The sequence below is a fragment of the Gavialis gangeticus genome, unplaced genomic scaffold (assembly GCF_001723915.1).
Source record: "Gavialis gangeticus isolate Ggan-Ray unplaced genomic scaffold, GavGan_comp1, whole genome shotgun sequence".
In the NCBI taxonomy this organism is placed as follows: Eukaryota; Metazoa; Chordata; order Crocodylia; family Gavialidae; genus Gavialis; species Gavialis gangeticus.
Genome location: NW_017728993.1, coordinates 66685449 through 66710002, shown reverse-complemented (window position 1 = coordinate 66710002; position 24554 = coordinate 66685449). Strand labels below are relative to the sequence as shown.

At 43.9% G+C, this 24554-nt stretch overlaps 1 protein-coding gene across 1 annotated transcript in view; it reads right to left on the bottom strand.

The window, feature by feature from the left end:
- Positions 1-6227: 6227 nt before the first annotated feature.
- Positions 6228-24554, bottom strand: part of METTL11B (methyltransferase like 11B) — a 20739-nt gene continuing 2412 nt past the window's right edge. Inside the window, exons 2-4 of the mRNA XM_019528380.1 lie at positions 17768-17943; positions 8401-8650; positions 6228-7339 (exon numbers count right to left, since the gene is read on the bottom strand). Of these exons, the coding sequence (XP_019383925.1) occupies positions 7044-7339; positions 8401-8650; positions 17768-17943 (722 nt within the window). The 3' untranslated portion in view covers positions 6228-7043. The remainder of the gene's footprint in view (positions 7340-8400; positions 8651-17767; positions 17944-24554) is intronic.

Here is a 24554-nt window from a genome sequence, read left to right as displayed (position 1 = left end):
TGCCTCCAAGCTGGGCTCCTTCCCCCCTGGCCCACTAGCTACTTGTTTGGGAGGCCCTAAGGGCCCCCACCACCATGGAGGGAAGGACTGGCCCCTACAGGTCAGGGGCCACTCAGCATGCCAGCAACTCACTCCCCAGGTGTTGGAGAGACAGGCAGGCTCCAGACACCAAAAAAAGGATTGGGCTCCTCCCCATTTCTGTCTTCAGCCCACCTCCCTATAACCAGGGGGCAAGCTGTCATATTAAAGGCTGTAACATTACAAGTAGCTACATTGCAAACTAAACTACATGGGGATGTGGTTTAGTTTGCAATGTAATAAACTCATTTAAATCATAAAAAAATACCCTTACGTGTAGAGTGTGGTGCAATTAAACTGCAAAAACAGGCAATTTTCATCACATACAAGAGCCCCTTTAAAGCTGTAGAGCACTTTCAAGGGGCTAATTACATGACAAATGTCACTTCTGTCAGTGCGCATTTAACCTGCACTCATTAGGTGTGTCCAGACAACCACACATGTGCCTCTTGCAGCATCTCAAAACCTTTTGAGATGCTGCAAGAGACACATGCAGGAACAAAAAAATGTTTCTCGCACTGCAAATTTGCAACATGGGGACAAAATTAGACCCCTGGATATCCAGGGGTCAAAAAATATCCCAGGCAAAAAAAGCAGGGCCTGAGTCCAGGACTCAGGCAACCGGAGGCTCGGGTCCTCCACAGAAACGCTCTGGCAGCCAGCCAGAGTGTCTCTATGGCTGACCCTTGCCCCGCTGATGAAGTATACTGCCTGCCTGGGTGGGGCAAGCAGTGGTGCAGGCTTCAGGGAGCTGGACCCGGCTTTGTGGCAGGTAAGTAAAGGGTGGGGAGGGGCTGGAGGAGAGGGGAAGAGACCATGGGGGGGTGCCCGGCCCCAACCCCCGCTCATCCCCCTGCCCAACCCCTGCTCTCCGATCACCCCAGAGCTCCCATAGCTGCTGCTACAGCCAGTGGGTGCAGGGCTCCTTTTTTTTTTAAAGGGCTAGGACACTGGGGCTGGGTGGGGCAGCCACCATAGGGACTGGGGGAGCAGGCAGGGGGGGCATGTGGACCCTGCGGGGGGGCTGTAGCCCCTGTGGGGGACATGTGACCCCTGTGGTGGGTGGTAGCCCCTGTGGAGGGGCTGTAGCCCCTGTTGGGGGGCCTGTAGCCCTGCTGGGGGGTGCTATGGCCCTGTGGGAGGATGTAGCCCCTGTTGAGGGCTGTAGCCCCTGGTGGGGGGCTGTGGCCCTGTGGGGGGACAGTCCATGAGTTGGGGGGGACTGCACCCTGCAGGGTGCAGGGGACCCACCTCTTCTAAGCAGCTTCCCCCCACAGCCCCCGCATGATCTACCAACACCTACCCACACACCCCATGGCCCCCCACATCCCTCCATAGCCACCCACACTTGTACAGAGTGACTTTGGGATTATTTTATTTGAGATTTTTCAGTTTTTAAAAAAGGAACACTAGAATTCCTGCTAGTGAGGCCAGTGGCAGTACCCAGGCAGAGAAGCCTGCTCAGAGCTGGCACCCGGGACCCAACTGGAGGTGGCTGACCTCCTGGCCACTTGGGACCAGGAGGACATGCTTTGACAGTTCAAAGCAGGCCATCACACTGAGAACAACTTCCATGCAATAGCTGCCCAGATGGCCAGGCAGGGGCACACATGGCTGTAGTGCCACACAAAGGCCAACTCTGCAGCCACAGCCCACTGGCAGCTGGCCCAAAAGGGCAGATACCTCTAATGGCTGTGCAGTCCCCATCCATGTCTGGCAGGCATGCAGTCTTGGGGCCACATGTTATTGCAGGTGGCAGCAGGTCACAGCCAAGCAGCAGCTCCCACTGCCAGACTGCTGCAGTGGGTAGAGGCTACAGGGAACTCTCAGGGCTGCTTCAGCAGTCCAGCTGGCACAAGGGGTAGTGTCCCCAGGCACCAACTGGCCAGGCTCCAAAAGCTCTTGTCTATTTGTCCATCCAATTACCATGGGCAAAGCCCACCCAGCTAACTAGTAGTCTCTTTTTATGGGGGATAATGGATGAATGGAACAACTAAATTCTTGAGACACCCCAGAAGCTCCTGAGAGCGAATGGCCCTGAGCAACTTGCCAGGGCAGCTTTTTGTACTGCTGGAGCCAACACAGGTGCTGGCCTCAGCCTCCAGCTACCCCTGGCTGCAGATCTGGAAGAAGGCAGGCAGGGTTATTGTGCCCTAAGTGGTACAATTTGCCCTACACCAAAGTGCATGTCCAGGTACGTGCACTGAGGCAAAAAGCCCTGGCTCAAATTTGCACCGCTTCTACTTGAGCTGCTGCAAGCACACATGCCTACATGTGTCGACGCGCCCATCTTGCACATCTAAAACCTTCTGGAACTTGTGGTTTTTTGCTCTCCTGGTTCATTATGTCTCCAGAAGAAGCTTGAATATTTTTACTGTGGAAGTAAAATGGCATTTTCCAGGAGGACGAAAACCATAAAATATAGTGTTTTCTCCTAAATTAAGACTGTCTTCATCTTATTGAAGGAAGTACATACATCTCTAAGGGCATACATTTTTTAATTGTCATGTTTATATGGGTGTATTCTAGAAATTTGGAGGGAAATCCAGTAGAAAACATATAAAGAACTTTTCTACTTAAAAATGTATTTCATAGTGTAGCAGGGCACTAAGGTGCCTGCTACTGGAAAAGCAGCAGTATGGGCTCAGGTGCTGGTTGCTAGAGTCAACCAGGAGGAGCTAAGGGCCCACACCTGGTGAGTCAGCTGACCAGAAGGGGCAGGGCTGACCACAATAAGACCCAGACAGGAGGCTGTGAGTGTCTTGCTCTCTCTCACTGAACCTCAACCTGCAGCCAGGGAGAAGGAGTACTGCCTGACTAAGGAAAAGAGCTCCGTCTTGAAGGTGGGAAAGGGAAAAGGCCTGGATGTACAAACCGCTAGTTACATGGGTGAGAGATGTGGTGTGGTTTGGAGGACGTTTAGCCAGGAGGTTTAACTTTGTGTTATAGCCCAGGGGCTCGTGTCATTGTTTTTTTTGTTGTTGTTACACCGGAGGACCGGGTAAGGCTATTAGGGGTTGGAGGAGGCCTCATAGGGGCTCCACGGTAGTGTGGGGACCCTGATGCCAGAAAGGACACAACATTCAGGGGTGCACTGACCCCAGCCCTGAGAAGGGGAGCAGAGGATTGGAAGGGGGCCATGTAAGGCCGAGGCTGTCTGAGCCCTAAGGCGAGAAGCCCCAGAGTGGGCAGTGGCGAGAAGCCCCAGAGCAGGCACAGGCTGCAAGACAAGCCAGAGAGCGTCTGTGGGGCGCGGAAAGGGAAATCGACCAAACAATGTCTGGTACATCTGCAAAGTTTGGGGCGTGGTACATGGGTGGTTGGAGCCACGCATAGCCCATAAGGCTGGGGTGCACTGAGTCACCCAAGATAGAACTAAGACTGGGATACATCAGGGCACCGTGTCAGAGAGGACTAAGGACAGCCTCCCTTAAACATTGTTAACATCAAAGATGTGGCGGGCAAGATGGTGAGGGTGCTTTAACACCGACTTGGCAGGGTAGGGGGCACTAGGGGAGATCACGGCCACCCCTAGGACCCCGCGCTGTCACGCATAGATAATAGTAAACATTTATAGAGCGCCTTTCATTCCAAAACACTGTAAATTACATACAGTGCCAGCACTGGACTTTACAGGGACCTTGTTGGAGGCTAAGGCCAGGGTCTTTCCTCTTGTCCATTCACATGCTGGATGACTTGCACTGGTATTCTGTAGATGTGACCCAATTTAATGCAGTGCAGCCCTCTATAGTTTTAGGCCCCAGAAAACTGCCCTGGTTGCTTTCCCTGCTATCATCTCTGTATGTATAATGAAGTTACTTTCCTCACTATTGACATGTGTCCACTCTAGTATGAAATTGGGCTGCTGCTATTCACTGGTACCTCACAGCTGTCCTCATTTATATTTTTAATTGTTTTCCTCCTTCCACGTAATGGTTCTCCCAGAGCTCCAGGAATCTCATACCTCTCAGCCATGTGTCCCACAGACATAACCCCCACTGGAAATTCCAGCAGCGACCAAACATTCTGCACAAGAGGAGGATTCCTATTACTTGGAGAAAACAGGGAAAATAATATTTGGTTTGCACATTAGATTCTTTTAAATATTCCCCTTGTATTGGCAACAGAAGATGGTAGCACATGACCAATGCCTCGTTCAGGGCTCATGTAACATAAGTTGATGGACTTCTTACAGGTGTCTACATACCTAAATACATAACCAGTCACTAGAGCTGGTACCCTTACGAGCAGCCTTGACAGAATTAAAGTTTCATGGAAAAATCTCTTTCCTGTGCTCTTAGTGTCACCTTCTTTGGAAACCCAAGAAGAGGCACTTTTAAATCTAGAATTTCCACATTTGGCATAACTTTGTAACCTCAACATTTTTAGAAGCTGCATTTTAATGCAATATAGCTGTGAATTATGGATATGTATTCACAGATTTATGGCTAATGTTAACCTAACGTGAGACCTACTGAATCCAGATGACATCGTATCTTTGGGGGGCTGGTGTGAATTCCTGGAGACTGTAGGAATAGTACATCTCTACTTTGTCTCCTTCTCTTCACAGATAGTTCTGGGCTGCATCCGAGAAGTTCTCCATCATATGCTGGCTCCTACCCTGGGGGTCTTTAAGACAAGGCTTGACAATCACCTTGCTGGGGTCGTTTGACCCCAGTACTCTTTCCTGCCATGGCAGGGGGTCAGACTTGATGATCTGCTCAAGTCCCTTCCAACCCTACTGTGAAACTATATCTACCAGATCCACACGCTTGAAAACTGGCAAAAGGACATGGTTACTGACCCAGGCAATCCCACACCTGCAGTCTAAGGCACAGTCAGTGCCAGCTTTCCCAGGTCCCTGTAAAGCATAAAAAAACTAATTGAAAGGTAGATCTAGCACCACCTGAATGACCTAAACAGCAGTTTAGGCTTTTCATCCTTGAAGTCTAGTATTTGGCCTCCAGGATGCATGTATCCTTTCAGCTCTGGAGGCGATCCCTCCAGAACATGACTATTCCATTAGGCTTTTTTAGAACATTCTGTGAGTCTCTGGGTTAATCTTCTGTCACCAGTTGACTACAAGGGAAGACTTTGCCAATACTTTCCAGAAGCATCTGTCATCTGGCTCTTTGGCTCTAGAATCTGGTTCTTTTGCCATGTGATCTACAAGAATCTATATCATGTAAGTTTCTGGAAGTCATATAATATTCAAGAATGGTCACCCAAGCACCAGGGCCGTTTCTCTTAAAGCCAGAATTAGCAGGAACTGCTCACTAAGAGCATAATTATTGTTAAGAACTGATTGGTAAAAACCATTTTGTACAGACTTTGAGTACTCAACAAAGATAATAATTATACAACTGGCAAGTTAAAAATTATGGAAGAATGACATACAGTAAAAAATGCATCTGAATGAGCACACACTCAAAAGAATACAGATGAATGTACTGGCATCAAGATATTACATAAGTTAATCTGACTCACATTAATATTTAACAGACATAATTGCACATTGGGCTACCTGGAGAAACTGTGATAGAACCATATCCCACCCGAATATGATGTTTTATCAAAAGTGAAACATTTCACAAAATGTGATTGACTTTTATCAGAATTTCATTTAAAAAAAAAACTAAGAAAAAAGTTTTGCCAAGGTAAAAGTCTTTTGACTTGCATACTCATGATATGTTTGGTTTTGTTTAATTTCTTATTTTGAAATGATTTTTTGTTTTTAGCTTTGATTTTTGTCAAAACAAAACTTTTAAATCAAACTGATTTTGAAGTTTTCCTTCCTAGAGAATATCTACAATAGTGTTGTTCTCATTCTGAATATAGCAACATTTTGAAACCTTGGAATCCTTCATGAAATAGATCATTCCTCACACAGCTCTATTTGAGTGTGTGTGAATGGGGCGAGATTGCATAGCCTTATGGTGAGGGCATGTGTGAGTGCTAATAACATCAAACCCAAACTTAGCCATCTGCCATTTGCACATAAATCATAGATGCTTTGGTTTACACTAACACTCGTCACAGTTTTATGACTGTTAATTAATGCAATATTGTATTAGTTCATCTTATAGTCTCACTGTTAACACTCCATGAAATCCCATTAGCTCTGCATATGGTGGCAGACTTGTTTTGAATGTGGGAAAGAAATAAATTTATGGCAGTATGAATGGTAAAGAGGCTCTTTCAAGTGGTTTCTGCTGTGAACATTAGATTTTTGTTTTTAGAAGACTATTTTCTGCAACTTAATATGCACAGAAAGATTTTCACAACATTTCAGTGTGAACGTGTATATTTTTTTATTTAAATTTCCCCATGAAACATTAAGAATCATAATATAGCAGTATCATTCTAGAGCAGGGGACCCAGGAAGTGAAACTCATTATGGAAAAAGTGAAACTAACAGGACAAGTTGTGCTGTATTAACTGATTTAGATGCACAAAAAATATACAAACAAGCAGTGTAACTGAAAACAAACATGAGACTTGCCTTAATTTTTCAATTTAAATCATTTTAAGATATCAATAGGAACACAAGTCAAAATTTAGACCCACATTTTCAGGGATAAAATGGTTTGTATTCCAAACTGAGGCATCTTAATCTTAAAGGTCACTCATTTTCATGAAGTGCTGAGCATCCACCCTGAGGGTTCTTTGCAGTATCTCAAATTAGGCTCCTGAAAATTACTTTATTTCTTTGAAAACTCCTGGATTACTTGTTTGCTAATGGATGAGTTTTTTCTCATGCCTGTCTGGTTAACTAAGGAAGTCATTTTGCAGAGAGGAGAGCTTTTGAGGGAGGATATAGTATAATGCCTTGATGTCCTGGCTCAGGTGCAGTTACTCTACTGATCACACTGAGACAAACTACTCCAGTTAGTGGCACACTGTTAACAAAGTAGATACTTCCTTTTCTTTCTTTCTCATTGCAAGTCCCAAGTTTTGGTCATATTTCAGGCTTCTCTGAGCCCACCCCAGGAATGGCTGAGGTCCTTTTGCATGGCCATCATCCAGACGGGGACACACTGCTCAGGGAAGCCCTCTTGCTTCTCCTCCTGCAAGATGATGAGTCCACTCTTTTCAATGAGGCTGCGGAGGATGTTTAGGTTTCGGATCACACTGCTGTCCAGTGGGTCCAGGATACAGCCCTCTCGAGCCACATTGTCCTTGAGTATGATAACACCATTATCCTTCAAGCTATTTTGGCACCGGATAAGAAACTCCAGAAGATCTCTATCTGTCAGATTTCCTAGAGGCAAAGAGAAATAAAAGGTCATGATTAACTATTTAGACAGGGCCTGGCTGATCCTAGCTGAGCTGGGTCTTGATTATCTGCTTCTTTGTAATCTATTCATTGAGGTAAGCAATTCTAATCATTAGAGCAGAGGACTGGAATTTATAGACTACTGTAGTCTATTCCTGTTGCTGCCACACCCCTTGCTGTAAAACCCTGTTAAAATCGCTCAAGTACATGCCTTCAGACTTAAGTCTGTATTTAGACCTCTACACAGAAATAAACATGGATTAAAGTCAACAGAAGCCATGGATTCCCACTTCTACTTATTACAACTGCCTCCACAATGCAAAAATACTGCATATTAAAGGGATTTTTCTTCTAGCAGCAAAACACAAAACAAGAATCAGTGGCTGGAAATAGAAGTGGGATAAATTCAAATTGGAAATAAGGTACAAAATTTTAGCAATAAGAGTAATGAACCATTGAAACAGCTGCCCAAGGGAAATCGTAGATTCTCCATTTCCTGGTGTACTTCAGTCAGGACTGGAAGATATGGTTTACACAAGTACAAGTTATGGGACACAGTACAGGTGTAACTGGATGACGTATATAAGGGAAAAGGGAAAAGCTTCTGAAAGATCTCATTTTTAACTTCCTCAGCAGAGATTTGTTTAGCAACTAAATTCTCTAAAGAGTACATTTGCATGGAGCATACTCCATCCCCAAAGAGCTTCAATATGCAGACCAAACAAGTAGATGCCATCCCCAAATGTACTGAGCATGCATGCCTCAGTCCAGGGCTGCAGAACCAAAGAGTCCTTTCCCAGCAATTACCTCTCTTGGCAACTGATAGATGCTGAAATGTCAGGGCATAGACCCAAAAGGAAAAATCTCTTTCCTGTGCTCTTAATGTCACCTTCTTTGGAAACCCAAGAAGAGGCACTTCTAAATCTAGAATTTCCACATTTGGCATAACTTTGCAACCTCAACATTCTTAGAAGCTGCATTTTAATGCAATATAGCTGTGAATTATGGATATGTATTCACAGATATATGGCTAATGTTGAACTAACCTGAAACCCATTGAATCCAGATGACATCATATCTTTGGGGGGCTGGAGTGAATTCCTGGAGACTGTAGCAATAGTACATCTCTACTTTGTCTCCTTCTCTCTGCAGATAGTTCTGGGCTGCATCCAAGAAGTTCTCCATCATATCTACCAGATCCACACGCTTGAAAACTGGCAAAAGGACATGCTTACTGACCCGGCCAATCCCAGACCCGCAGTCTAAGGCACAGTCAGTGCCAGCTTTCCCAGGTCCCTGTAAAGCATAAAAAAACTAATTGAAAGGTAGGTCTAGCACCACCTGAAAGATGCAAGGAATTACTAAGCGGTTTAGGCTTTTCATCCTTGAAGTCTAGTACTTGGCCTCCAGGAGCCCATTTACATGAGACACAATGGCACAGTACCAACAAGCTCATTGCTATCATGCAGAAGTGTTGCCAGGCATTAACTGTGATGCAATGCTATGGCACAGTAGTAATGAGCTACTTTTCAGTACCTTATTGCCACTGTGCCGTAGTACTGGGGAAAAAACTGTACAGTGATGTTACTGCACAGTAACATCAGGTACTGCACAGTCATTTAGTACTTATGCAAGTACTAAATGACTGTGCAGTAACAACTGCACAGTTCACCACACGTGTAGACGTGGCCCATGATTAGCAAATATTTTATTCTGACAAGGAAACTCCTCCTTATGCACGTTGTCAGTTTGTCAATGCCCTATAGGATCAACATAGTCAGCATTAGCAGTGATAGGCAGTCTCTCCTTTCTCTTGCTGAAATCCTATGACAGGATGAACAAGATTGGAGTCTGATGCGCAAGATTGGATTAAATTTCATGTGTAAAATTAAAAACAGTATTACCAACCATAAAATCATCCATCCACATTTTTAACTCTGATCTCCAAAAGCAGTGAGCTTCATAGATTGTCCATATTTAGATGATTTGGCATGTAAGATATTATAGAAAGGTTGAAGGGTAAAAAGAAGGGACTTATTCAATTTATACTAAACTCAATTTTCTTAATTTGGAATGGTTCTTTAAGGTACTTGTTTCCATTATAGCATTGCTGACTCTTTGCTGCTTTTAAGACAAGCTCTGGAGACCAGCCAACCCAGCTCAATCAGTTCATTAGTTAGGACCATGTAAGGACCACAGCCAATCAGCAAGGCATGGAGTTATACATTATCTGTCCAGAGGAACGGCGTGCTGTACAGCTGCAGCAAAATGGTGGAGGGGGGCAAGCTCAATGTGTGCTCTAACACACCCATATTTACACTTCATTTGTTTACTGTGTCTGGAACCTTCTTGCATTCAATGCATTTCTTTCCTTATCTTATCGAGCATCCCAAATGGTGGGCAAACTCTGGAGCCATCCACACATCTTTCTTATCTTTTTCTGAAAAAGCTTCCATAATGCCTGTATATCATCCTTCAGTCTTTTTGCTATGTCTTGCCCTTAGTGCTAAGGTCATGACACAGCAATTAATACAAGGTTCAACTACTGTTAAATTTCCTGGGTAGAATTTACCATGAGTTCAAAGCATTCTGGGGGAAGAGGCCCTGAACTAACAATAAAGCTTTGGCTAACAACATTTTATTTAATCCAGGCATTATTGTGAAGAACTGAGTTAGCTAACACAATTCTGACTACAAATAACATTGACAGGATAGTAAAATATTCAGGGTGGGTAACCTATCGTCTCCCACATTCTCCAGTTTGGCTGAACCTTTCAGCCTTTTTCCCCACTGGTCCAGATGGACAATGCCTAGTCCATACATGGGTCAGATGCCATGGTCCTGATCCCACACCATGGGATGGGTGCAATAAGCACCATTTAGCTGCATGGGGGGGAGGGCATGTCCCAGCCCCAGCCCAGCACCATGCTGGGGTAAGTGGCCATGGCCCTACCTCAGTCTGGCCTGGCAGGAGGTGGGGTGGGGGAAGAGGGCATGGCCCAGCCCCAATCTAGCCAGGGGTCGTAGGGAAGGAGAGGGTAAAGGGATATGGCCCATCCCAGATCCAGATGCAGGGGAAAGGGAGAGCAGCTTAACTCCACTTGACCCCATGGGGCTTGGGGTTTGGAGATTTGGCAGCAGAGCAGGGTGGCAGTGTTAACTGTCACTGCTCCTGCACCACCAAATTTCACAGCCTGTGAGGAGCCCCACAGCAATGGCTCTGAGGACTGCATCTGGCCTGTGGACCAGAGATTGAGCACCCCTGGCTTATCATAGAAATACAGTGAGACATTAATATGTGAAAAGTGCAAAATATTACAACAGTTACTAAGAAATGTATGGAGCTCAGGACCTCCTGAGTCACAGACCTGTGCTCACCTCTTAGCAGCTGCCAAATTCCACACCAGAGTGGACACATGTCAATAGTGAGGAAAGTAACTCCAATATACATACAGAGATGATAGCAGAGAAAGCAACCAGGGCAGTTTTCTGGGGCCTAAAGCTCTAGAGGGCCCCACTGCATTAAATTGGGTCATATCTACAGAATACCAGTGCAAGTCATCTAGCATGTGAATGGACAAAAGGAAAGACCCTGGCCTTAGCCTCTGACAAGGTCCCTGTAAAGTCCAGTGCTGGCACGGTATGTAGTTTACACTGTTTTGGAATGAAAGACACTCTATAAATGTTTACTATTATCTATGAAATACATTTTTAAGTAGAAAAGTCCTTTATATGATTTCTACTGGATTTCCCTCCAAATTTCTAGAATACACTCATATAAACATGACAATTTAAAAACACTCTTAGTAGCAGCTGTTTGCCCAACACAAAGATCAGCATAATCTTCTTCCATGTTCCTAGTCTTCCTTGAAAGTTCACCTATCTTGTAGAATCCTTGTAAATTCAGTTCCCAGCTGTTCACCTCTGCACATCAACCCAAACCAACTAGTCACAAAGCTAGAATAATGCCCCACTGACTAAATACAATTAAGTCTTAATGAAGAAAACAGCATACACTGAGTCCCCAACCTGAGAACTGTCTTTGAAGAGCTAGTATTCCAAAAAAGCATGGTCTTTAGATCGTGGTGAGATGCTCTAAAGGAGCTGTGTCTGAATGAAGTCAATATAGGCATGCTTGAGCTCAACAGAACTAAAATTTAGATTGAAGCCAAATGGATTATTTTTCCAGACATTAAAAAATCATTCTCAGGACAGAGATCGGGCATGAAAAATTGCAACCCCTAAGGAAATTTTATGAGAAAATAATGAGCCACTGAAAAAGGATCTTTATAATGGAAGTTATATCTCACCATTAACTTTAGCAGGAACTTCTAATCCAGCTATAAAAGGGCTCTTAGGAGCCTGCTGCTCAGTTGTAAAACAGGAATTTTAACACTGTACAGGCATCAACTGTGTGTTTGGAGCTTCCCCAGCCTAATTTATCTGTTAAAGAAAACACATTAAGGGCAAATATAAACACCTTCTCTGTTCCATTTGACTGAGGGTTGGTATGAGAGCTATGGGCTACCTTCTTTGCTGCAACATCACTGCTTGTGGAGGAGATACATTCAGGAGGAATTTGGCTCTTTCTACTTATTAGATAACCCACTCCAACATAGCTGAAAATAGATCATGTCAGAGGTCTGTATATCATTGCTTCCTTGGCACTTCTTTGATGATTAATTCAGCAAATTATTAAGGTCAAATGATAGTACAGAGATCATTGCTATAAATATCCTGGCTTGCTTCTAGTTACGTGTAGTAACTGCTGAATGTATACAAGGCACAGAAAGATCTCACTTGCCACTAGTCACTCTACTTGTTCCAGTCTGTACAATTAGGGAGATTAATCTCTCCTTGTTTCCAAAAGTGCATGAGTCCCCATTTCCAGCTGCCGCTGGAGAGTGCCTGTTCAAAAACAGTCCTAATTAGCCAACAACATTAAACATTATTATTCATTCATATGCTATCTACTAGGAGCTCATAGTATAGACACAGGACAAGTTTGTGCTTTTATAAGGAATCCTTTGTGAGGGCCAACACAGGCAAGAAGCCGACTCAGTCCACTCTGAGATGAATTTCCATGGCAATTCAGCAGAAGGAAGAGGTTAGAACTGCCTTGGGGGCAACAATGAAAAGCTGGAGGTAGAGCTGGTTGGAAAATAGGACATTTTTAAAGGAAAAAATTTCAATCAAATCAAAATAGCACCCTAGTACCTCATGGGAGTTTGGCTGCTGTATGCCCTTGTGTAGGGCACAGCGGCACAGCAGTCAAATGCTACAACCCCCACCCAATGGATCTCACATCTTAGCCTCAAACAAGGGGCATCTTTACACATGCGCTGGGGGTGGGGTGCTTTAATTAGAGTGTCTCTTAGATCTGCTCTAATTAAAACACCCACAGTGTCTTGTGTATTCAGGGTCCCACACTTCAAAATGGCAGCAGAGGCACTTTAACTAAAGCTCGTTTGACAAACTTTAGTTAAAGTGCCCCTGCCACTGTTTTGAGGTGCAGGGACACTGAATACATGAGACACAAAGGCTGCTCTGACATGCTGTAATTACAGCACTTTGGAGCAGTGTTTCTGCACATCTACAGTCACCCACAGGTTTTATTTGTATAGTTTGGAGAAGTATTAGACAAACTTTTGGACACAAAGTATCCTTCCTTAGGCCCCTTGCCCTCTCAGGGTATTAAAAGAAGGCTGTATTACACATAAGAGCAAATCAGCACAAAAATGCAAACACTAGAGGCTACAGGTTTCTGGTAAGAGATAATCTTACCTGTAATGTAAAAGGAAGAGTGTTATTACCAATATTTGTAATGGCTGGTTTAGCTAGCTCTATTTGAAGTGTTTCCTAAGCTATGCTGCAATTATAACTGATATAACAGCTATGACTATGTCCATATGGCCTCTGAGACAAGCTCGGGCCAAGAAATTAGCTCCTCCTATTCACATCTCATGCACACCTGAGCCCACAAATTAGGCATCACAGATACCTTACAAATGAGCCTATGAATGCACATTAACACTGTATTCAGACATTCCAGATGCAGAAAGCCTGGAGGGGTGTACATACTGTGGCTTCAAGATGTTCAGGCTGAGCAAGCAAAATCTATTGCAAAAGTGTTCAAGAGCTGTTGTCTCTCCTGGATTTGAGCTTCTTTCATTCATCCCTGGAGAATGTGCTAGGTGACCTAGTAGGTCTTTCACTACATTGTTTTTCACTGGTCCAATTCAAAACGCTCTGAACCTTCTAACATTGAGGATTAATATATCCCATGTATACAGCCATCCTGCCCTGCAGTTAAGACCTTTCTGCACTTTAAAGTTTTGCTGGTTTAACTATGCAGGAATAATTGAAGAGGCATAATTTATCCAGTTATCCTGACATAAAAGGGCTTTTGCCAGGATAGTTTGTCCCAGATCAAGGTAGTAAAATAAGCAACACAAGGATAAATCACATACCAATTAAGTCAGTACAGGCTGTAGGGCCTGAAGCCATAAAAAAGAAGGAGGCTCATTGATAATACCATTGAACATGGGGAAACAAGGCTCAGAGCTACCTGAGAAGTCTAAATGGACACAGCTGAGGGCCTCTTTTTTATAGCCACATGTGAAGGAGGAAAAAGGGCTGTATGGGCCAGGTCCCATTTGCATTTCTGTTACATGGTAGTTTGGAGTGTTTTTGTTAAAATACCATTGTTTTGAATCCAGGAATAATAAAATGCTATGTCTGCAATTGGATGAAAAAAGCAGTGCATCTCATGTGGCTGCACTGTAGAATGGTGGGTCAGAAGAGCCGCGGGGGAGTGGGGGCGGTGCATGCCTCCTGGACCTTATTCTGTCTGGCAAGGACTGTGAGGTTTTTCTAAATCTTTGAAGACTGAGATAGTACAGAGGCAGCTTCAGAGGTGAAATGGCATGAAGGCAGTGTGAAGTGGCAAGCACAATTGAGATTTCTTGGGCTGAAGCTACAAAGTGCAGCAGCCTCATTGAGGGAGTCTGAGGACCTCTCTACCCCCTCCAGAGATGCAGTCGCTTCAGTAAGAGTACATAGTAGAAGCACTGGAGCACGCAGCCCTGACAGGTGAGAAATGGACCTGCCAAAATGCTGGACTCTGCCAACTGTGGACAATGAACTGTGAGTAGGACTTAAGCAAGGAGAGGAAGGGAGGCTTGGCTCACTAACTCATCTGTCACTCACAACTGTAAGGGGAGGACTTAGGTTAAGAGTTTTGCCAAGAAACCCTGGGGCAGGGAAGAGGTGTCACCTAGTATAGTTAACTTATAAATTGTTGGTTTTCCTTAGCTAATTATGCATGTCCTCTCTCTCTCATTCTCTCTCTCTCTCTCTCTCTCTCTCTCTCTCTCTCTTTCTTTTTTCCAAATAATGTTCCTGTCATTTTAAATCAGTGGTGTCCAATCTTTTTAAGTAAGAGATCACCTTTGGCATTTAAAAGCAACCCAAGATCTAACATGTGCTGCTACCGCCACCCCCCTCAACCCCTCCCCCCCACAACAATCACTTGAGGTTTATTTCCAAGTGGGGAAGGAAGGCAGGGACAGATCAAGGCAGAGGGAGAACAAATTATTTGGGGTGCACCTCCCCAGCAGGTGAGTCCCACCCAGCCAAGGCCTCACTCAAGTTATACCTGCTCCTGCCTCCATGACACTGCCCCTCAGCACGGGGCCTCAATCTAGCCCCCGCCCCTTCCCTCCCCAACGGACTGACCTGCTGGGCTGGGGTGCATGCATGCATGCACACGGGCACTCAAGCCCCCCACCCCAGCCTAGGATTGACTCCCAGAGGCTCTGAGTTCTACCACAAGAGGTTCCAAGATCTATCGGTGGATTGAGATCAACTGGTTGGGGACCACTGTTTTAAACCCTTGGTCTCAGTATTTGTGGGAGAGAAAATGTTGCTCATCAAGGACACTGACATGAAATATTTTTTTTTACTGCCAACAAATTCTGACAAAAGTGTTACCCCCAATATAATTGCAACTACATTATGGCTTTTACTGATATAGCCAAAAATACCCCTTCCTGATATGATTATGTTGATAATACATTTAAGAGCAAGTCAAACCAAAGACAACTTGGAGCTTGTCTTCACTTCAAAGTTAACTGATATCTTAACTCAAGCGTTTCCCCCAATTTGAGTGCAGTTCACATATAAAACTCCTTAATTCAAGCATAGAAATGCTTTTAATTTAAGTAGGCTGGTCTGACAAGGAAGTTATAGGCTAAAACATAAATGAGTTGGTTGTCTTCCAGCACTACCCCATAATTTCCTCCATGTGCCTGAACAGGACACGTTCTGCTATAGTTCACTGGGAAAGAATCATGGTTCTTATTGCATTAGAAATCATGGAGTGTTCCCCCATAAGTCTTAGTGCCACATTCAAGGGAACACAATGCTGGACACAATCACTTGAGGTTTATTTTCAAGTGTGGCAGCCCTCAGTTGATATAGGCTAAGTTCAGAAGAATAACTTCAGTAGAGCCGAGTGAGATTATTTTTATGAATGCCAATTTTGCCAAAAAATTGAGTTTGCTGGAGATCAAACCTGTGTGTCAAATCCGGTTGAATTTGGTGAAAATTTTTGACTACAAAGTAGGAAAAAAATGTTTAAATGCCCAAATAATGCCAAATGCCCAAGTGGTGGGGGGGGGAGCAGTGACAGTTAACACTGCCACCCTGCCCTGCTGCCAAATATTTCATTTTTAACTCTTTCTATTTAACTTTTTAACTCTTCATTTAAATTTGGGGTGGGTGGAGGAAATGGGACTTCCTTAAGATACTTTATCTTAGATTAAAGAAAATATTTGAGGTTTACCCAAAACAAAACTTCAACTTCAAAGTCTGTTGAAAAAACCCCAAAACTCTGCATTGAAGGCATATGCATACCAAACAAATGGTTTTGTATCTGTGTGGGTTCAATTCACTTTGCAGTAATTAGAAAAAAATATAAACCTGCATGCAATAACCGACATAATTAGTGAACTGCACATGAACAGAGAATAGGTTCATCCAGACCTGATCAGAACTAACAAACCCTGAATGTTCCCATTTCTTTTTGTCTTGGGCTATCAGTATGTCACTGATGATAATCAATGTTCTGATAATCACATAATGTTCTGTGAGGAAAGTGTATCAAAGAGACTGGATTAAAAGTAGAAATAAGAACTCTGATCTTCAGTATTTTGTAGCTGTCAATTTGTCTCATGCATTGGATATGATTTCTCTTTGCCATGTAGAAGCACTGACACAGACCTTACTTTCTTTTTCAAGTTTCAGAGAGAACAGCAATTAACAGTGTGATATCAGCTTGCTGCTCAGAAACCCACGAATCTGTACTGTTTCCAGAAAGGGTGAAATCTTTCCCTGCACATAGGACCAGCATAGGATTATGTACTACTTGAGCCTCACTTACATCTTTATATCAGGGCTTAATTGGGATTTCAGTGATGGGCAAGCTTCTGGCTGGCTCCAGGCACATGAATAAATTTAATCTCTTGTGAACATCCCCTTCTTGGCAGTGCTTCTAGTCTCTTTGAAGAAAAAGCAATCATTTTGGCACTTTTTTCAAGCATTGCACAGACATTGACTAATATTTTTCCATTACATCCTTGGAGATAAGAATGAATATGATGTTAGCTTTTTACTACAGATGCAGGAACAAAGAGACAGTGCTCTCAATAATGTCCGATTTCAACAAGTTTGCATAGGGTGAAGTAAAATCTAGCATTTGGCCTATTGAGATCATGCAATTCACCCGAATCCACTCAGCAAATCCTTGGTAAAGTAGGAATTACAGCATAGGAGTTTCTGGCTTACAAGGTTATGAGCAATCGTATAGATCATACAGCTTCTCACCAAAACTTAATGATTTAAACAGAAGTCAATGTAGTGCTTTTAAAACCATACTAGGTGCTTATCCACATTGTCTAAATACCAGTACAAATGGGTTCTAAATGATTACAGTTAGGAAAGTTTAATTCTGAGCAGGTTACTCTGTATTTGCCTGATTTAAGGTTTCTTACACCTTCCTCAGAAATATTTAGAAATGGGAACTGCAAGAAGCAGGCATGACACAAGTCTAGAAGGACCATTAGCTTGATCAAGCCTATCATTTTCTGCTTTCCCAATCAGAATGGGCCTGACACCATAGTATGTACAGAAGCAAAACTCCCACCAAAGCCAATGGTATTTTCTGTATACCCTAGGCTAATCCTACAAAGAGAAGTAAGCCTGCACCTCCATATGGAAGTCTGGGGCTCGGTGCAAGGGCAGGAAACATGGTCATCTTGGCAGGATCAAGTCCTAAGAAAGCCATGGTACAATCCATATAAATTGTGACAGATAGCCCTTGCTTCTTGCAAAAGATAGGATTGGATGACTCACCCCAACAAACTTCCTAAGAAATTCCCTGGAAGATTCAATGTCTATATTAGACAGCTCGATGTAATCTCCCATCATGCCCTCTTCTGTTGCTGGCACATCTCGGTAGAAATGTTTGGCTCTGGCATAGAACTGCATCTCCCCATTGATCACTTTACTGGTTAAAGCATAAAGTTTCACTGCATATAGAAAAAAATATGAGTATTATTATTATTATACACATCATTGTATGACTAGATTATTTTATCTGGGGGGAAGGAAGATTGTAAAATCTTTGAATTTACAGTAATACTGAGATTAGTAAAATTCTAATTCACAAAAAGGAGAATATTTCTTGGGGGTTCAATCCTGCAATGTATGAGAGCTCTTAACCTACATTTCAGTTATTTCAAGCCGAGGGAACTCAGCATCTCTTGGGAATGTTCATGCTGTCCAGATGTAGGCCTTGTTTGTGTAATTGCAGAAATACATTCCCAGATGGTTCCATTATAGATGAATGTTTCATATTTTAGAGCAAGCATTTATGCAAATTTGAGCACTGAAGTCTCTGCTACACAGTAAAGCTGTGGGTAGTATTAAAGGGTGTGCCGTGAAACTTTTTAAACTATAATGAGGCTCAGGTCTTAGAGTCTGGGGGCTTCATTCCTTCCTGCCTTGGATGTTATGTAGTCATTTAAAAATGTGTGAAGAGTGAGCTGAAGGGGAGTAAAATGGTCCCATCAATACATTTAAGTAAAGCAATTGTGCTCGCCCTTTTTCCCTGGCAGTGCCTGGTCCAACTGTGGGCCAGATAGTAATTCTGATCCCGTGTCCAGGGCCAGAATGGTGGCCACCATCCAGCCACAAGGAGTGGGGCAGGGAGCAGTCCAGCCTGAGCCCAGCCCTGCAGCTCTATCTAGGGGCAGGATGTGACCTGGCCCCACGGGGAGGGGAAAGGGGAATGACCTGGCCACAACACAGCCCCCTGGGGGAAAGGGGTCATGGTCAGGCTCCAGTCTGGCCCCACAGGGGAAAGGGGGCATAGCTCAGCCTCAGGGCAGGGGGAGGAGATCGAGCATGGCCTGACCCCACAGGGGGAAAAGGGTGCATGGGGCCTGGGGTTCAGGAATTTGGCAGAGGGCAGGGTGGCTGTATTAATGGCCACCACTCCCCCACCACCAAATTCCTGGCCCTGTGGAGAGCCCTGTGGGCCAGATGCAATCACTCTGGCTGAAGGCTGAGCACCCCTGAAGTAAAGAATTCTATGACTATTCTGTAATATTGTATTTCTGTTTGGCATAGGTGCAAAGGTTAATTGCAGGGTGAATTGTAAGATTAGGCCCTGGTGGCAGTGGCGACATGTAGGGGATGCATGGGGGTGCACGTGCACCCCCTGAGAGTGCTGGTGTAGCCCCTGACTGGCCACACTTACCACTTAGGCAATAGGTAGGCAGGGCAGGCAGGAGTGCCGGTGGCCTCCCTGCAAGCGCTGGCCAAGGAGTGGAGCACTGTGGTACTTCCAGAAGTGGCCACAGCCACTTCTAGAAGTGGCTGCAATGATCAGCCATCTCATGATCAGCCACAGGTTTGGGAAGATTGGCCAAGGGGGGGCCCTCCCATCACTGACTGGTCACTGAGGGGGGGGACACGTGCCCCCCCTGACTAAGGCAGCACCAGTTGCCCATGCCTAGTGAGCATGTGTGACACAAGAGAAGTGATTAATAAAGCAGTGATCCCCAATCAATGGCCCCTGAGACCCTCTGATACTGGTCATGGACATAAGAAATTTTGCTTCTACAGATAATACGCTTCTTCAGGTTGACAGAGAGCAAAGTACAACTGGCTCAATATTGTTGTTCATGGGTAAGGCTACGATTATGTCAAAGCAGTCATGGAGGTCAATGGGACTGTGAAAATGAGGAAGCCCTCTGACTTGCATGATTCACCTTGCCACTCAGTCAGATGGAAGAACATATAGGATTAGGGGCGAGGCAGTTCAGTCAAAGATGTTGGCCTATAAGAAAGAATGGAGTCATTAGCTCTTCAAACTACCACGCCCATAAAGCAATGCATTGTAGCAGAGAAATGCAATCAGTGAAACTACTGTCTAGCTCTTGTAAGCATGCAGGAAACATGCTTCCATGACCTTTTTTCAGACCTCTACCATGAAATTCAGTAAAACTTACTGTACCAAAATTGTAGCCTTACTCATTGATCAGTGAAGACTAGGAACCACTGCTGGAGAGCATCAGGACATAAACCTTTATCTGCCATGGATCAGAAGAGGTGTAATCAGTGTCAGTGATTAAATTAAAAATTCTCATGCACCCAGGTTTGAAATTTAGATTTCCCTGTTCAATTCTGAAGCATTTGAGCTTTATATTGTTGCTACATGGTTTGCTGATGACAGGAATAATGTGTTCACAGCTGTTTCTAAAATTTGAATTCTCAATTTGGTGTCTGATTAATTTCCCCTTTTCTTTCATTAAATGTCACGAGTCTTTGTTAGTTGGCCTATATTTTTAGTGGTTATTAAAAATTCACCAAAAAAGGCTTATTTGGAAAATAGCAATGGAAAATGCTCTTGTTCATGTTCTGGAATGACAACCAGTCATTCTTGAATGTTACTGTAATCAAAAACCCAAATCACAAGACTGACTATGAATAGCAAGCAAGAAGAAGGGAAAGCTGAACCTAACACTGAAACAGCTGTGGAAGAAATATCTGCAAACATTGTTTTACAGTATGTGACCTGCTCCACTGCAGATCTCCAGTGCAAATGAGGAAGTGCAAATGAACAAGTGCCAAATCCCTTTCCAGTAAGGGATTATAGGCAACAATGAAAACAGAGACCTCCCCATGGAATAAATAAATAAAATGACAGGGTAGGAACATGACGTGTTCAGCTTGTAACTGTTATGACCTTGCCTTCTATTGTACCTTTATATTTCTAAGGGGTTATTGCCTGTAATTTTTATCCAGGTATCATACTTTCTCCTGACCAGCTAGTGATCAGGCACTCTCATATGCTCTCCAAAAAGAGGAGCAGAGTCAGGCCACAAGCCCTGAACATAAGCGTGGAATGTGTTTATTGAGGGCAGCAGGCTCAGCAGGGAATGCAGAATGAGTGCCTGCCCATCCTCAGGGTAGGAGTGACATTACAGTGGTAAATGAGAGAGGGACAGAGGAAGTAGGATGGGGAATAATTACCACCAAAGACCACTCTGAACAGAATAGTGCTATTGGGTTACATATAAGCAGCATGCCAAGGACCTCCTTCATCCAACAAAAGCAGCATTACCAGCCCCTCTTGTCATCACCTGCTTAAGTCAACTGCTGAAAGGATGCTATTAAAGCTTTAATCCATTACACATTTATGTTATTCCTGAGAAATATATACCACAAGCAAGCATTAAGCCCAGCAAGAGTCAAACCCGGGGGTTTTACACACTCCACTGATTATTTTCACATACTCAAAAGAAACATTTGACTGAAGAAAGAAAAACAAGGAAGTAGCAACCAGTCCTGTCTAAAACCTTGACTTCAGCGACTGTCAGGCCCTGGGAAATAAAAGGACCCATTGGTCATTGTTCTTTTCTTCTAGAAGTGATATCCTTTTGCCCTGAGAAGCTTCATCATCTGTCTCTGTATGCTGTAGTCTAGCCCATGTATGAGGCTAGTCTGCAGACTCCTGGATGCCGGCTTACAAGATTCTATTGACATCCGCTCAGGGAGTTTTATTGGGCTTGTCAAGAGATGGCATTTTGTGCTGTTCTGCTGGATGGAAGGGAGTGAAGTGAACAGACTGCTTGTGTTGTAGTGCTGGGAACTGTGGGCCATAAGTGGTATAAATTACTGTTGTTCAGAGCAACAATAACTTCCCCTACTCAAACTTCACCCCTGTCAAGATATCACAAGAGAGCAATGCTACTTGGAATCTGGGATCTGTGGTCAGGACCTAGTTTTTTCACAAGTCCTCAGCTACATGCTGTCTGTTGGTTTATCTCACCATAAGCAAGATGGTAGGATTTGGCAGGTTTGTTTATGCATCTGTAAGTGACCCTGCTGCCCTTGGCAGCCTGACTTTGGCCCAAGCCTCTTCCAGCCCTTTTGAAATGCAGACAGAGTTCTTGCTCACACAAACAAACTAACACACCAAACCAATGACCCTTCTCCAGGTAGTAAGCAGGGCCCTCTCCCTGGCCCTTCTTAGCACAATGCTTATCTTTCAGTCCCTCTCCTGCTTGTGGACCGTTCCTTTCCCCTAGTTCAAGCTCCCTGCTTTCCCTCTGGGGTTTTTAACTGCCTGTAGGTACTCCTTGAGTAGCTATACACCCACAGCTGGGCCTCTACTACAGGCTTTCTGCCACCTCTTAAACGACCAGGCTGTCCTGTTACAACATCCAGTTCAATCACGGATGGTTTCACATAAGTCCTCAGTCTCTCTCCACATATGAAAAGACCGAGTCTCATGTTTCCAGTCAGGCCACATTGTTATTCACTACTGACTGGAAAGGAACAAAAGAAACATATTTACTGATCCAAAGTTTAATTGCAACGTATTTATAAGATGGGTTGCAGTATCCAAGCTAGAATGCAATGCCCCATAGCTGCAGAGAGATTTTAAGGGCAGTTACTCACACATAGCGTTTTCAAGTGTAAATGGCTTCCCATGAAGCCATGCCATTGCTTTTAAGAAATGTTTTTAATAAAGCAAGAAATAGCACGTTTCTGTACATTCTTGGTCTTTTAGTTGAACCTGCTGGCAAGAACTCTAAGAGGCAATACTTAGGATGGACCCACTAGAAAGCAGACTAAGACCAGAAATTCATTTTGTAAAGGTTACCAAACAGTCATCAGATGGTAGTAATTTTCAGTCACTACAAACTTGGTCTGGATGCAAAGCAGTGACCTAGAGGCAAATGCCAGTCCCCTGGGCCAGACAATGAACACTTACCTAAACCCTTTTCCTCTGCAAAGTCCAAAATGTCAGCCCTACGATTTTCTTGTGTGTCAACTCAGGGTTTTGTTTCTCAGGTTTCCAAAGCAACCTTCTCCTGATCAAAGCCACTAGAGAAATGGTAACACCCGATGAGGGCGATCAAATTCAACCTTGTTCTCAGTTATAATATCTCATATTTCTTATTTGTGGGGTTCACTCATCCAAAATTGCTTGTGGGACTGGAATTTGCAAATATTTTTTAAGAGTTCAATTTTGAACTTGTTTTTGTGGCTCCAGGTGACTTTGCAAGGCACTGATTGGGTTCCTTTATGAACATACCCCTGAGTACCCCATATGGAAAGCAGCCTCTGGCTGATTCCTTATGCATCAATTTAAAGCCACATTTTTCAACTGAGGACATGAAACAATAAACTCTGACACTTATCGTACCAGAGTTGATTGCTTCCCAGGTGCTGCATTTACATGGGTGTCTAGGAACACAGCATGTTGAGCCAGGTTGTGGCAGCCCTGGCTGGCAGGGAGCTCTGAGGGTCATCCTGCCAGCCTGACACTGCTCCATCCCAACGCAACATGCTGCAGAGTGGCTGGCTGGAGCACAAGAGTGCTCCAGTGCAGGGCTAGCCAGCAGGCAGCCCCACCACTGAAGCACCCTCATGCCACAGCCAGCTCCTCCAGCATCTACACATGCGTTGTTGTAAAGTAAAAAACTCTGCATCAGAATACTACTTGTATTTGTAAATACTATCCTGCTGCAGAGTGAATTAGTTTACTCCTGCCTAATAGCACTGCATATATAGATGAGAGACATTTACTATGGAACTAATTAGTCAACTCCACAGTAAATGCCTTGTGTAGATGCAACCCTAAGGTAGAATTCATCCCACAACCAGGGCTAGCCTAAGGCATATGGACCAGTTAATTCACACTTAAGGCCTGTTTTATGTAAAGGTGAACTTTGTCCCCATTGAACAAGAGTTTAGATTTGGACATGGGTTTGAATTACACTTTGAATCCTGGTGGGGGTCTGCAAAAAAAATTGGGCTCCCTATCATGATGCCCTAATAAAATTGGAGAGCCCCCAAGTTATGATTTTCAAATCTTACAGAGGAGCTCTCATCTCTTATGGGGGCTGAGCCCCCATAAGCTCCCCCATAATTCAAACCCTGGACATGGGGCTCAAGAGCCAAATATTTAGCCATATAAATTGACTGGACTTTGTTTGGATTTTTTTTACAAGAGATCTCACTTCATCATCAGTTACTAAGTACACACTTAAGTATACTACAGGCATAATTTTCAGCATCTGAGTAGTTATACTGAAATCCATGAGACTGCTCTTGGAATTGAAGTTAGTATTTACTTATAAATGCATTGCTAGACTGAAGCTTTTATTCACTCACATATTGGATTTATAAAGAAAAATATGTTACTTTGTCTGTAAATTGACATGTTTATATCAGTGGCCTTGATACCAGATGTGCATAGCTCATATGTAACTTCTGAGAAGCTTAGTATAGAACTCATAGTTCAGTGCTAGTGGGGCTAGTATATCTGGATGACACCCTTGGAGCTTAACAATGTTGGGTTGAGCCTAGACCGTAATGGAAACTACTTGTGATTAAATTTAAACACAATCATAATTGCCTTGCTGAATCAAGATCCTAGCTCTGTTATGTGATGATAGGGATTAAGAGGATACACTAAGAAACCAACCTTTGCAGGTGTTGTGACTCAGCCCTCTAAAATTTACAAATGATACTGTTACTGCTGTCTTTCCTGCCATTTCATTCATTTTTGCTCCCCCCTAAACTAAACATGAATGCTGCATGCCCCTGGAGGCTGGGGGGG